Source organism: Globicephala melas, chromosome 14 (genome assembly GCF_963455315.2).
Source record: "Globicephala melas chromosome 14, mGloMel1.2, whole genome shotgun sequence".
Classification (NCBI taxonomy): domain Eukaryota; kingdom Metazoa; phylum Chordata; class Mammalia; order Artiodactyla; family Delphinidae; genus Globicephala; species Globicephala melas.
Window position 1 is genome coordinate 1049870 of NC_083327.1, and position 14595 is coordinate 1064464.

The window sequence follows — 14595 nt, forward strand, 5'->3', positions numbered from 1 at the left end:
ACCTGGGTTTGTCAGAGGACCATTACCTGGATGGGTTGTATCGAGGATGGGAAGAGACCTGGGGCAGTTGCTCCAGGCAGGAGGGAGCAGGGAATGTGGTGTGGATGGGACAATGGTTCTCAGATGGCATAAGTGGGCTGGAGATGGGTTGGGAGAGAGCGGAGCTAGGGAGGCAAGCCGGACTGCTGTAGAGCATTGGCTGAAATGGAAGGGAATGGATGGGAAACACACAGAATGGGAGCACACTCCCTGACTGTTCTAGTTGGATGAAATGTCTACTTTCTGAGCTCCATCTTTTCTATCACTTACGTACTTCTTTAAATTCAATGATGCCTATGTTCCAGACAAGTATTAGACACCATGATGGATACTTTGTGTACCAGACATAATTTCTGACCTCTGGTTTAGTATTGTTAATAAAATTTTAACAAATTTTAAGTTAACGATAAGTTCACAAAATTTTAAGTACATTATGTTGTGCTTCCCTAAATTGATTATAAGTTTTAGTGTAACAGAGACAGAGATTTTTGTATTCATTCTTTCAAAACTGTAATGAGTGTCTACACTTGACAGCCTCTGTTGATAGAAAAAAGAAAAGCCACAGTCCTGGTTGAGAGAGATCCAGACAAACAGTTATAAAATATGGTAACTGTCCCCAGCAAGCTGCAGTGAGATGAATTCTTAAATTTCCTGGAAGTGTTAAAGACTTAAAGATAATTTTCTGAGTTGAGGCTTAAAGGATAGAAGTGGTTTTGAGGCATGAAAGTGAAGTGTGCATGGCTCAGGAAGATTGGGACAGCCTATGTGAAAGTACAAAGGTGGAGGATGCAGTGAAATGACACAATGACATGACCCAGTAACATGGCACTGTGACATGACACAGTGAAATGACCCAGAATGTACACGTGTGCTGATATTGCCGAGTGTAGGGCGGAATGAAGGACAAGAGATTGTGCAAATGGGCAGGGGCTGGATACATGTCTGTGCACGTTATGCAAAGGATCTTAGGTGGTATGTTATGAGGAAGCATGTTGATTAGGCAGCATACATTCAGACTTCTATGTGGAGAACAGAGAGGGAGAGGGCAGTACTGGGCAGGGAGCCTGGAAAGGAGGTTATTGCTACTGCGACCGCCTGTGATAGATAAACTGGGAGCAAGGAAGGGAAGAAAGAAGAAGGAGAAAAGATGAAAAAGTCATTGGAAGGTAAAATGGACAGACCTTGCTGTTTTATAAAACATGGGGTATAAACTGGAGAGAAGATGACAAGGACCTTGTCTGACTTATTCACAACTGTATCCCCAGCACTGGGAAGAATCCCTCATCTAGGCTCCCAGTAAATAGCTGTCAAAGTGAATAGAAGGGAGAAATCAAGATGACTCCTGGGTTCTGGAGGAAGCAGAATGTTTATACCAGTCGCCAGTGGAAGGAATATGGGAGGGGAAGATCAGGTATTCCTCTGTGGACCGATGTGGGACAGACTGGTGGTTTTTAGAAGAGCCGAGCTATAAGACACAAGTTATAAGGGAGCGAAGGAAGAATTGGTAATGAAGGAAATTCCAAATATGACTGCAGAAAGGCAGGACGAGTTTTAGGTTAGGTTAAAATCCTACGTCAAGAGAGACATTTTCAAGTGGAAATGTTTGACAGGGTAATTTGTCCAGAGTTCAATGTGCATGAAGTCTGGCAAAATCAGAGTCTGGCTCTGGGGACTCGAGGAAGAACATCACCCATGTTGGGGAGTGAAGAAGTTCCCTTGCCTTTTCATGTCCCAAATTAGAGGTTGGCTTATAGTTCAAGTTATCATACGAACTCTGTGGCTTTGTGCATCTTTTAACTTGAGAAAGGCAAAGGCAGCATGTGAAATGTGGTTTTAGTAACAACCAAAGCACAGGTCAGAGATTTATGTTACTATACAATAATACCTATATGTGGAGATACCACTGTTAGAAGCACTAACTTGGGTCCTAGTTTCTTATATAGAAGAGAAAATTGCAAATTGTGTGGTTAATGTTGATCATAATATTTTAAAGGAATATATGTTTATTTAACCAATAACTTTATGCTACATAAATTGAAAAATCCTCCCTGCCTATGATATTATGAGCAATAACTGCATATCTTAGTCTGTCCCCACATATGGTCTAATTTAGCTGGTCCTTAGGGGTTTTGTATGATTGCTCTAAAATATTAGTTGCATGAAAAGCACCTAACGTTCTTGATAAAAGTCTATTTTTTTTAATTCAAGAGGGCCTGTGAATTAATATTTTAACAAGCACCATCGTGTGATTCCGATACAGGTGTGAAGAGGTTCTACCTGGAGAAATCCCCCCCTTGAGAAGCTCTTTGGCCTGACTTGCATTTGTTAGCTGGTGTTCTTGCTCTCTCTGGTGGTACAATGTGGAATTGTATGTTTCAGATTTTTCATTTTCACTGATTGGCACATAGACTCCACAATTAATCTACCAGTTACCCAGCCTTTATCTAGCCATGTTGTAAACCTACAGATGCATTAGCATGCATCTCCCTACACACAAAAGAGATGGGAGAAGACCAGAAAGTGTAACATGTAAAATTTCATACCTTAGAAGTGCTGCGACCAAGACAATACTTTTACATTTTTTGGTTTGGAGAATTTTGAAGGAATCTGTAGCTGAAGAGTATTGAAGAGGCATTTGGTGGCAGCATTTTCATGGGCCAAGTGTTTATCTTTTGCTTGGGTTCTTCCTCTGTGAATCGTTTAGGACTCAGACTCAAGCTTTGTGATGCTCATTTGAATTTTTCATTTGCCACTTTGTTTGTTTTTTGCTAATGGGAAGGATATAATTGTATGCAGAGTAAAGAGTTAAGGGTAGGAATTCCTTCTTCTTTTCCTTCTTTCCTCCCTGCCTTCTGGCAGTCATTCAACAGATGACTGCCAGTCATTCAACAGATGACAACCCTCCCCTGAGGGAGGCTTTGTGGGTGATACAGTGATAACCGGGACACCATTTCTCTGAATGAGGAGAGAAATGTAGCCCACCAAGGCCTGTCATGAGGGCTCCATGCCCAAAGTGCAGGGCAGCTCAGCAACCCTCAGAGGAAGGAGAGAGTAACCATGGGGAAATCATTACGGAGAAGATGGCATCTGAACTTCAAGTCCCTGAGACTGGCCACTCTAAGAACCTTTGTGTGACTGAGTTGCTGACTTATATGACATACAATTGTCTGTGCTTATTGTGGGTATTTTATTCAGTGCTGATTATGTGTCAGGCAGTGTGCTAAGTGTGGGTGTACAAAGTTCAGGAAGGATTGTAATCAAGCAGGACCCTGTGGGGCCATCCCAGGGCAGAGCCCCGCCACCCCACCATGTCCTCTGCCAGCCTTTTGACCGTAGAAAAACTTTACTTAAAGAATAAATTTAATCAGAGAAATGAGAAATGTGGAAAGAAAGGAAAACTGTTAAGCAAGACAAAGTAATAATAGTTTAGCCATTAAGCAAAGTCAAGGACCTTTAGTTCCTCCTCCAGGGCTGTAGATACTATTCTGAGCCATGTCCTTTGAGCTGTTTTGCAGCTGAAACTGAAACCCTCACCAGGTGGAAGAAGTTAACTGCATGCTGCCCACAAGCAGGAAGACCCCAGGTGGAATCAGAAGGTGGATGATGTTGACTCCCAGTTACCTCACCACAAGCCAATCAGAAGAAGGTCCACAAGCTGATCACACACCCCACACCCCCCCTCCCTTATCCTGTCTTTTAAAACCTTTCCCTCGAAGCCTTCAGGGAGTTTGTGCCTTTTAAGCATGAGCTGCCCTGGACTCCTTGCTTGGCGCCTGCAGTAAACGCTGCACTTTCCTTCACCACACCCAGTGTCGGTAGGTTGGCTTTACTGTGCTCAGGTGAGCAGACCTGAGTTTGGTTCGGTAACAGGATGGCTTGGTCTCTGTCTACCTAGAGATTCCATTCTCGTAGTAGAGGCAGACAGGAAACAAAATAGTTAAATGATAATAGATAACTATCTACAAAATAGATAAATGAATTGTAAATTGAGGTAAGGGCTTTGAAGGAAGTAACCAAGAGGCTAAGGTAGAGAATAACTTGGTTGGGGTGAGGTGAGACCTGCTTTTGTGGAGGTGGCTGGAGAAGGCCTCCTGCAACAACACAAGCAATGATGTTACGAGTCCAGTGCTCTCTGCTACTGAGTCCATGTCTTAACCATGTTCATCCTCCCAGCTCTGATGGGGAATCACCATCATTACACTCATTTGAAGAGAGAGGAGACTGAGGCACAGGGACACTAAGTAATTTGATGTGTAGTTTGTAAGTGGTGGAGACCAGATCCAAGCCTACCTTTCAGACCCAGAGCCTGCTCTCTTCACCACTCTGACAGGCATCTCCCGCCAAGGGTGTGGAGGGGAGAGCACATATGGGGTTCAGAGGCAGGAGAGTTCTCATGGGATAAAGCAGCCCTCGTGCTCCCAGAGGTGGGGTGAGGCTGCACACCACCCTTCCCTTGGGGTGTGGGCTTCTTTCAGACACGTGTTAATACAGAAACAGGCGTTGGGCGAGTTGAAAAGGACAGAATTCGTTAGCTGCCCTAGCACTGTAGAATTACTGATGAGAAAGGTCATTTTCTGGTGTAACATTTTGATTTCACAGTGGAGGACCCCCAGCTCAGAGAATATAGGTGATTAATTGCTTAACTAGTTAGTTGTTGACTTGGGAGTAAAACATACGTGCTTTTCCTTGATCCCACGTGTGCATAACTGGTTTCTACTTAACACACAAATTTATCTTATAAATTGCTTTCCCACCAATTGAAGGGCACTGGAATACATGATTACAGACTAGTACTTTCTTAAATTCTTGCTCCTTTAATTTGGGATGGTTTTCTTTGAGGGCAACCATTCCCATTTCACGACACATGGTAAAATGTGTTCCTTTTGAGAATTTCCCTTCTCTCCTCTGTGGAAATGCAAAGAAACAGAGGACAGGACCAGTCGATAAGCTCACTTCTCGTGTGACTCGCCCCCTTCTCTTTCTTCACATTTGCTGGCAGGAGTTACAATGCGCTGATTATAAGAGGTGGCCTGATGTGAACAGGGCTTGGGGGTCAAGGGCTGATGCACACCTTGGACAAGGCACATGCTTGAGCAGCAGACAGGAGGAGGCTGATCCAGGCAAGCACCTGCCTCACCCACAGCCATAGTCCCTGAGGAAGCTCTCAAGTATTGTTCAAAAAACCTAAGCAAGCCCTAGAGGGTTCAGGTAATCTTACCATGGCCCTTCTGTCCGGTGAAAAATAACAAGTTGTCTTGCACTGCTGAGTGGTTGTTTGCCAGCTGAAACTTCAAGTGGAACTCATAATCATAGCTGATGTCTGGGACCCGTGAATAAGCCAGGAACGAGGTATATCCAAAGGCATCCATCCCACTGAGCCTGGGCTGGGTGATGTGAACAGCTGTGGAAAAGCCCAAAGCAAACAGTTAAAACAAGCCTGTTCATGGACTTGTAAGAGGAGGGTTGTGTTTTGCTGCTGCATCTCGCCACATAGTCTGTTTACTATCACATTAATTATACATATGTGCCCTTCAGCATTGAGCAACTCAGAGACTCAATAGGGAATTCAAATCCAGAACAAAGGAAGGGTAGTGTTTTGAGATCCTGTGTATAATCCTTTAACTCACATACCATTTTGACATGAAGAATTTACTTAAAAAGCAAAATTCTACATTTTGGAGATTAATTTTAGAAATAGAAAAGATCATACGCAGTCAAAGTATTTGCCTAGGTGCTTTGTAACAATAATTTGGCATCCAAAGGCCAGATATGACTTAGAGAGGGACTCACAGCTTGGAACAAACTGAGCTTCTCTAACTCTTTACTTTTCTAAGAGCCAAAGGTCAGGGGTAGGAAGGCCAAGAGATGGGAAGGAAATGGATGTTTCCATCACCATATTGTGAATGACCTGAAATTTCCTTGAAGTGAAATCGTTGTCTAAAAGAAATGCTCTTCCTTACTTTGTTCAGACACGTGTTAGATAGTGAAAGCGTGGGTTTCAATAGGCCTGAAACTGTAGGGAGATTTAGTAGAAACAGGAAATGGTAAAACCCAGAAGTACAAGGGCCAGTGCGGACAAATAAGATTTAGTTGAAGGGTGCTATCAGCCAGCTAGCTTCTCTTTTCATCCTGCCTCTAATCTTGTATCCATATTTTCTCTTTCATTGTTCTGTTTCCTTCATAAATAGTCCCAACTGGCTTTTATTTCCTCACTTCAAGGGGAACAGGGAACAGGAAGGGGGATTTTGACCCCCATCCTGACTACTGTGAATGGTATCCCCAGATTAAAGGATGTTCCTAGACTCTATCTTTATTCGTTCAGGACAGCTCAATAGAGGGAAGAAAGCTTGTCTTGATTACTTTATAATGCTCCCTTCTCAAGAGGTGGTGGCTCTCTCACGAAGTTGTAAAACTAGAATTTTTACAAACTTTAAGAAATATCTTCACTCTGGTACTTAACACTTAAAACAAAAGAGTTGTTATGTCTGGTTATAATTGTTTATATAGCAAATAATTCTGCTATCCTGGGAAAAAGAATTCTATTTATCAGAGGCTTTTATTTCTGCTTGTTTCACATAACTATTCAAGTAGGGATTTGTATGGAATCAGCTGAATACTTCATTTTGATATTTTATTAAAATCTTATCAGTTTACTCCTTGGGATGTGTGTCCTAGGATAAGTAAACATTTTCTCAAAACTCACCAGAATCTGAATTAGGATTTTGAGACATACCACCTTTTATATATATATATAATCTAATGAAGTAATTGGTGGTTTGTGTTTCAGAGATAATAAGACTTCCCATCAGGGATTTCAGTGGTTCTGTAAGTAGGATGGTTGAAGGAAATTAAATAAAATTAACTGGGATTGAAGCAAAATAAAAATATTGATGGTGTTTGAATGTTGGCATTAAATACAGTTAAAATAGAATTCAATTAAATACTAAAAATAGGAATGTCTTTCTTTTATAACATTTCTTCCTGTTAATAATTTACAACTGAGTCTACTAAAAGTTTTTGTACATTTAGGTTAGATCAACAAATACGTATGTAGTTCACTATCTGACCTTGAGCTAGATACTGGTGACACAAGGATAATAAAGCACAATCCTTACCCTCAAGGAGCTAGTGTGTGGTCAGTTAAATTACTCAACTGAACTAGACTGAATCTTGGCTGATGACAGCAGTTCACCTACAGGTGACAAGCAAAGATCATTTCAGGTGGAAAGAACAACTTATTCTACAATAGGGAGGCCAAAAAGCATGTCATACTCAGGGAACCCATGGAGTTTGCAAGTTTTAGAATGAAGTATAAAAAGGAAAGTGGAAGCAAATGAAATGACATAGTTAAGACAGGGGTCAAATTATGAAGGGTTTGATATTTTCCTCATAATTTTTGAGTAGTTAAGCAAATATCAAAGTTGCCTTTTAGAAATATCACTGTAGTGATGAAATGTGAAGGCTGGATTAGACAGGGGGAACTGGAGGAGAAACCTTTGGTCAAGAATGATAAGGAGGACTTTGAGGACATTGGGAAGTCTAACAATGAGTTCAGCTTGTACTGGGGGGGCAGTGGTGGCCCTTGTCCACGTGCTCAGTGGTTTGTCTCCCAGCAAGAGCACCCAGCTCCGCTCACTCCACATGGCAGCTTAGCACTGGATCTGGGGCAGACAGGTCCTGGGAGAAGTCAGCCACAAGGCAGCCCAGATCTCAGGTGGCAGCACAGCCACTTCAATTCCTGCAGCAATAACACCCTGACCCCCAGGCCACAGCATTGTACTAGATCTGGGATGAACACAACAGGGCTTTCCCTGTTTCTGAGTGGAACTGCAGACAACTGCATGGGAGGCACATAGGTTTGCTGTGACTGCATGGACCTCACTTGCTTCAGCAATCACACACTTAAGGGCAATGAAGCCTTATTGAACCTGACCCTCAGGGCTTCCACCCCAAGAGCTGGGGAAAAGACCCTGACACTGACAGAATGGTAACAGCCACAGAGCAGAGAAGAAGACCTGCCTCACATCCTACAAAGGCTTTAAATCCCCCAACACAAACCACGCCCCCTATCAAGGAGATAACAGCCAGCACACACCGAGGAAAGATATAGTTGGTTTCCATACCAAAACCAGCCCTACCACCAAAACTATTAGAAACACACAGTCTGTACAATGATGCTCCCACATAAAAACACCCCTTCAAGACCACAATAGATAACTGTTTCTCCCAAATTCATAGAGACAGAAAAAGTTAAATAAAATAAAAAGGCAGAAGAACTACTCCCAATTAAAAGAGGAAGAGACACACCCACCCCCAAAGAACATATAATGAAACAGACTTTACTGGTTCAACAGACCCAGATTTCAAAGAGGTGGGAATAAAAATGCTAACTAAGTTAAGAAAGATTATTGATATAAACACAGATAACTGTAACAAGGAAATAAAAGTTATACAGATGAATCAATCTAAAATAGATAATTCAGTTTCAGAGATAAAAAGCAATCTTCACAGGGAACTATATTCAACATCTTGTAATAACTTATAATGGAAAGAATATAAAAAAAGAATATATTGATATATCTATATATCTATCTCTCTATATATAACCAAATTACTTTTCTGTACACCTGCAACTAACTCAACATTGTAAATCAACTATACTTCAAAAAAAGAAAAAGAAAAAGTAAAGGAAAGCAGTCTAGAAGTAATAGATAGCCAATTAAATGAGACAGAAGAACAAATAAGTGACCTGGAAGATAAAATAATGGAAACCACCCAATCAGAAGAACAGACAGAAAAAACAATAAGAAATGAAACCAACATAAGGTCTATGGGAAAATATAAAGCAAACCATTTTATGCATGGTATGAGTTCCAGAAGGAGAAGAGAGAGAGAAGATCAAACATGTAGTTGAAGAAATTAAGGCTGAAAACTTCCCAAACCTAAAGAAGGAAACAGATATCCAGATACAGAAAGAGCCAAGCGTCCCAAAAAAGATGAACCCAAACAGACCTACACCAAGGCATCATAATTAAAATGGCAAACATTAAAGATAAAGAGAGGATTCCTATGGCAGCAAGAGAAAAACAAAGAGTCAGATACAAGGGAATCCACATAAGTTTTCAACTGATTTCTCTGCAGAAACTTTGCAGGCCAGAAGGGAGTGTCATGATATATTTCAAGTCCTGAAAGGGAAAATCTGCAACCTAGGATACTCTACCCAGCAAGATTATCATTTAGAATAAAAGGAGAGATAAAGAATTTCTCAGACAAGCAAAAACTAAAAGAATTCAGCAATACTAAACCTACCTTAAAAGAAACAATGAAGCATCTTCTTTAAGTAGAAAAAAAGCAAGAATCTATAGGAAAGGAAAAAAATCACAGAGGAAAGGCAAATATATAATCAGTACTGAAGATCAATTAAATAAGCTAGTACATACACTAAAAACAATAAAAGAATTATAAAAACAAGTATAATGATAATAAGCAGTAAAAGAGGATGTAAGAGGATATGAAGATGTAAAATAGGACATCAAAATCACAAAGTGTGAGGGAGGGGAGTAGAAAAGGTAGACCTTTTAGAATATATTTGAACTTGAATGATTGTCAGTTTAAAGCAAGTAGACATATTATGGGTCAACATACATGAACTCCATGGTAACCACAAATCAAAAACATACAATAGATTCACAAAAGCCAAAAAGAAAGGGACTCAAGCATACTACAAAAGAAAACCATCAAATCACAAAAGGAAAAGAAAAAAGAAAAATGAACAAAGAACTACAAAAACAACTGGAAACCAAAAATTAAAACAGCAATAAGTACATACCTATCAATAATTACTTTAACTGTCAATGGATTAAATGCTCTGATCAAAAGACATAGGGTGGCTTATAGGATAAAAAAAAAAAAAAGAGAACCTGCAATATGCTACATTCAAGAGACTCACTTCAGGGCAAAGGACACATACAGACTGAAAGTGAAGGGATAGAAAAAGGTATTGCATGCAAATGGAAGCAACAGGAAAGTGGGGGTAGCAATATTCATATCTATTAACATAAACTTTAAAACAGGGCATAAAGAAAGACAAATAAGGACATTATATAATGATAAAAAGATCAATACAGAAAGGGGATGTTACACACATTAACATATACACACCCAATGTTGGAGCACCTAAATATATAAAGCAAATACTAACAGATGTAGAGGGAGAAACTGACAATAATACAATAATAGTAGGAGATTTTAACACCCCATTGACATCAATGGACAAATCATCCAGACAGAAAATCAATAAGGCAACAGAGGTTCTATATGACCCAATAGATCAGTTAAACTTAATTGATATCTACAGGACACTACATCCAAAAAAAGTAGAATACACATTATTTTCAAGTGTGCATGGAATGTTCTCTAGGATAGACCACATACTAAGTCACAAAATGAGCCTCGATAAATTTAAGAGGATAGAAATTATATCAAGCATCTTTTCTGATCACAATGATATGAAAACTAAACATCAACTACAGGAAGAAAAATGGGAAAAAAACAAACACATGGAGACTAAACAACATGAAAAAAAATGGGTCAATGATGAAATCAAAGAAGAAATTAGAAAAGGAGACAAATGAAAATGAAAACACAACTTTACAAAATCTATGGGATGTACCAAAAGCAGTTCTAAAAAGAAAGCTGATTCCCAAAGACTGAAGAGGTGGGAACACTTCTAAATTTATTCAATGAGTCACCATCACCCTGATACCAAAACTAGACAAAGAAACTACAGAAAAAGAAAAATACAGGTCAATATCTGATGAATAAATGCAAAAACCATCAACAAAACATTAGCAAATGGAATCCAAAAATACATAAAAAGAATCATACACTATTATTAAGCAGAATTTATCCCAGGGATATAAAAATGGTTCACTATTCACAAATCAGTCAATGTGATACATCACATTAACAAAATAAGGAATAACACCCATATGATTATCTCAATAGATGCATAAAAAGCATTTGATAAAATTCAACATCTATTCATGATAAAAACTCTCAAAGTTGGTATAGAGGGGCTATATTTCAACATAATAAAGACCATTTATGACAAACCCACAGCCAACATAACACTCAATGGTGAAAAGCTGAAAGCTTTCCTGCTAAAATCTGGAACAAGACTAGAATGCCCACTCTCACCACTTCTATTCAACATAGTATTGAGAGCCCTAGCCACAGCAATCAGATAAGGAAAAGAAATAAAAATTATACAAATTGGAAGGGAAGAGGTAAAATTGTCATTATATGCAGATGACATGATAATATATATAGAAAATCCTAAAGACTCCACACAAAAAACTGTTAGAACTGATAAACAAATTTAGCAAGGTAGCAGGATACAAGATTAACATGCAGAAATCTGTTGAATTTCTTTAAACTAACAATGAAATATCAGAAAGGGAAAGCAAAAAAAAAAAAAAAATCCCATTTAAAATTGCATTAAAAAATACTTAGGAATAAACCTGACCAAGGAGGTGAAATACCTATATGCTGAGAACTATTAAATGTTGATAAAGGAAAATGAAGATGATTCAAAGAAATGGAAAGATATCTCACATTCCTGGATTGGAAGAATTAATATTGTTAAAATGGCCATACTGCCCAAAGCAATATACAGATTTAATGTAACAACTTTCAAATTACCCATGACATTTTTCATGGAACTAGAACAAATAATCCTAAAATTTATATGGAAACATAGAAGACCCAGAATTGTCAAAACAATCCTGAAGAAAAAGAACAAAGCTGGAGACATAACCCCTTCAGACTTCAAACAATACTACAAAGCTACAGTAATCAAAACAACATGGAATAAGCACAAAAACAGACATATGGATCAATGGAACAGAACAGAAAGCCGAGAAATAAACCCACACCCCTATGGTCAACTAACCTTTGACAAAGGAGGCAAGAATATACAATGGAGAAAAGCCAGTCTCTTCAGCAAGTGGTATTGGGAAAGCTGGACAGCTGCATGTAAATCAATGAATTTAAAACATGCCTTCACACCATACACAAAAATAATCTCAAAGTGGCTAAAAGACTTAAATATAAGGCATGACACCATAAAACTCCTAGAAGAGAACATAATCAAAACATTCTCTGACATAAATCATAAGAATGTTTTCTTAGGTGAGTCTCCCAAGGCAATAGAAACAAAAACGAAAATAAACAAATGGGATGTAATTAAACTTATAAGCTTTTGCACAACAAAGGAAACCATAAACAAAACAAAAAGATAATCTATGGACTGGGAGAAAATATTTGCAAATGACGGACTGAAAAGGGCTTAATTTCCAAAATATACAAGCAGCCCATATAACCCAATAATAAAAAAACAACCAACCCAATTGAAAAATGGGCAGAAGACATAAACAGACTTTTCTCCAAAGATATACAAGTGGCCAAAAGGCACATGAAAATATGCTCAGCATTGCTAATTATTACAGAAATGCAAATCAAAACCACAGTGAAGTATCACCTCACACCAGTTAGAATGGCTATCATCAAAAAATAATAAATGCTGGAGAGGGTGTGGAGAAAAGGGAATTCTCCTACACTGTTGGTGGGAATGCATATTGGTGTAGCCACCATGGAAAACAGTATGGAGGTTCCTTAACAAAGTAAAAATAGAGATACCATATGATCCAGCAGTCCTACTCCTGGGCATATATCCAGAGAAAACTTTAATTTGAAAAGATAAATACACTCCTATGTTCATAGCAGCACTATTTACAATAACAATGACATGGAAGCAACCTAAATGTCCACTGACAGATGAGTGGATAAAGAGATGTGGTGTGTAATATATATATATAATGGAGTATTACTCAACCATAAAAAAGAATGAAATATTGCCATTTGCAGCAACATGCATGGACTTAGACAATATTACACTTAGTGAAATAAGTCAGACAGAGAAGGACAAATACTATATGGTATCATGTATATGTGAAATCTAAAACATAATACAAACCAGTCTGTGTACAAGACAGGAACAGACTCACAGACGTAGAAAACAAACTTATGGCTACCAAAGGGGAGAGGGTTGGATGGACAAATTAGGAATATGGGATTAATAGATACAAAGTAATATACATAAAATAGATAGGCAACAAGGACTTACTATATAGCACAGAGAATTATACTTAATATCTTGTAATAAGCTATAACAGAATATAATCTGGGATTAAAAAATCCCTGAAACTGAATCACTATTCTGTACACTTAAAACTAACAACATTATGAATCAACTACACTTTAATTTAAAAAAACAAGAAAAATAATCCCTGAAACATAAGGATTCACATTGTAATATCTGCATTACAGTTTATGGCATAACTTTGAGAATAACATTTTCATGAATCTGTATAACTCACATTACATAAACTGTAAATTTATTCTGGGTTCAATAATCTTTGTGATAAATCAAATTTCCCAGACATTACACACATGGAATATTCCAGAACTTATGTGTTTTGAACACTTTTCTCCTCCCTAACACATGAGTTTCTTTACGCCAGTGGTCATTTAGTTAAGAAATTAAGAAACATCAATGTTGGAATGAGTCATCAATCAAGTTCAGTGGAAAAAAAAATTGTTTTAGCTTTTTAATCTCTTATTTTTTAAACCATGGATCTATAAATGTGCTTTTCTATACTCCAAAGTAACAAAAGAAACTAATCAAAATGGCAGAGAGTAAGATGTGGAGATCACCTTCCTCCTCATAAATACATCAAAAATACATCTACATGTGGAACAACTCCTACAGAACACCTACTGAATGCTGGCAGAAGACCTCAGACTTCCCAAAAGGCAAGAAACTCCTTACGTATCTGGGTAGGGAAGAAGAAAAAAGAAAAAACAGAGACAAAAGAATAAGGACGGGACATGCACCAGTGGGAGGGAGCTGTGAAGGAGGAAAAGTTTCCACACACTAGGAAGCCCCTTCACTGGTGGAGACTGTGGGTGGCGGGGGTGAAGCTTCGGAGCCACGGAGGATAGTGCAGCAACAGGGGTGCAGAGAGAAAAGTGAAGAGATTTCCTCACAGAGAATCAGTGACCGGCACTCACCAGCCTGAGAGGCTTGTCTGCTCACCCGCCGGGGCAGGTGGGGGCTGGGAGCTGAGGCTTGGGCTTCGGATGTCAGATCCCATGGAGAGGACTGGTGTTGGCTGCATGAACACAGTCTGAAGGGGGTTAGTGCACCACAGCTAGCCAGGAGGGAGTCTGGGAAAAGGTCTGGACCTGTCAGAGAGGCAAGAGACCATTGTTTTGGGGTACGTGAGGAGAGGGGATTCAGGGCTCCACCTAAATGAGCTCCAGAGATGAGTGTGAGCCTCGGCTATCATATTGGACCACAGAGATGGGTATGAAATGCTAATGCTGCTGCTGCTGTAGCCACCAAGAATCCTGTGTGCAAGCACAGGTCACTATCCACACCCCTCCAGGAGCCTGTGCAGCCCGCCACTGCCACGGTCCCATGATCCAGGGACA

At 39.2% G+C, this 14595-nt stretch overlaps 1 protein-coding gene across 1 annotated transcript in view; it reads right to left on the minus strand.

Moving 5' to 3' along the window:
- Positions 1-14595, minus strand: part of EYS (eyes shut homolog) — a 1661361-nt gene that overhangs the window by 98637 nt on the left and 1548129 nt on the right. The window contains exon 35 of the mRNA XM_060283543.1: positions 5258-5440. Coding sequence (XP_060139526.1) covers positions 5258-5440 — 183 coding nt within the window. The remainder of the gene's footprint in view (positions 1-5257; positions 5441-14595) is intronic.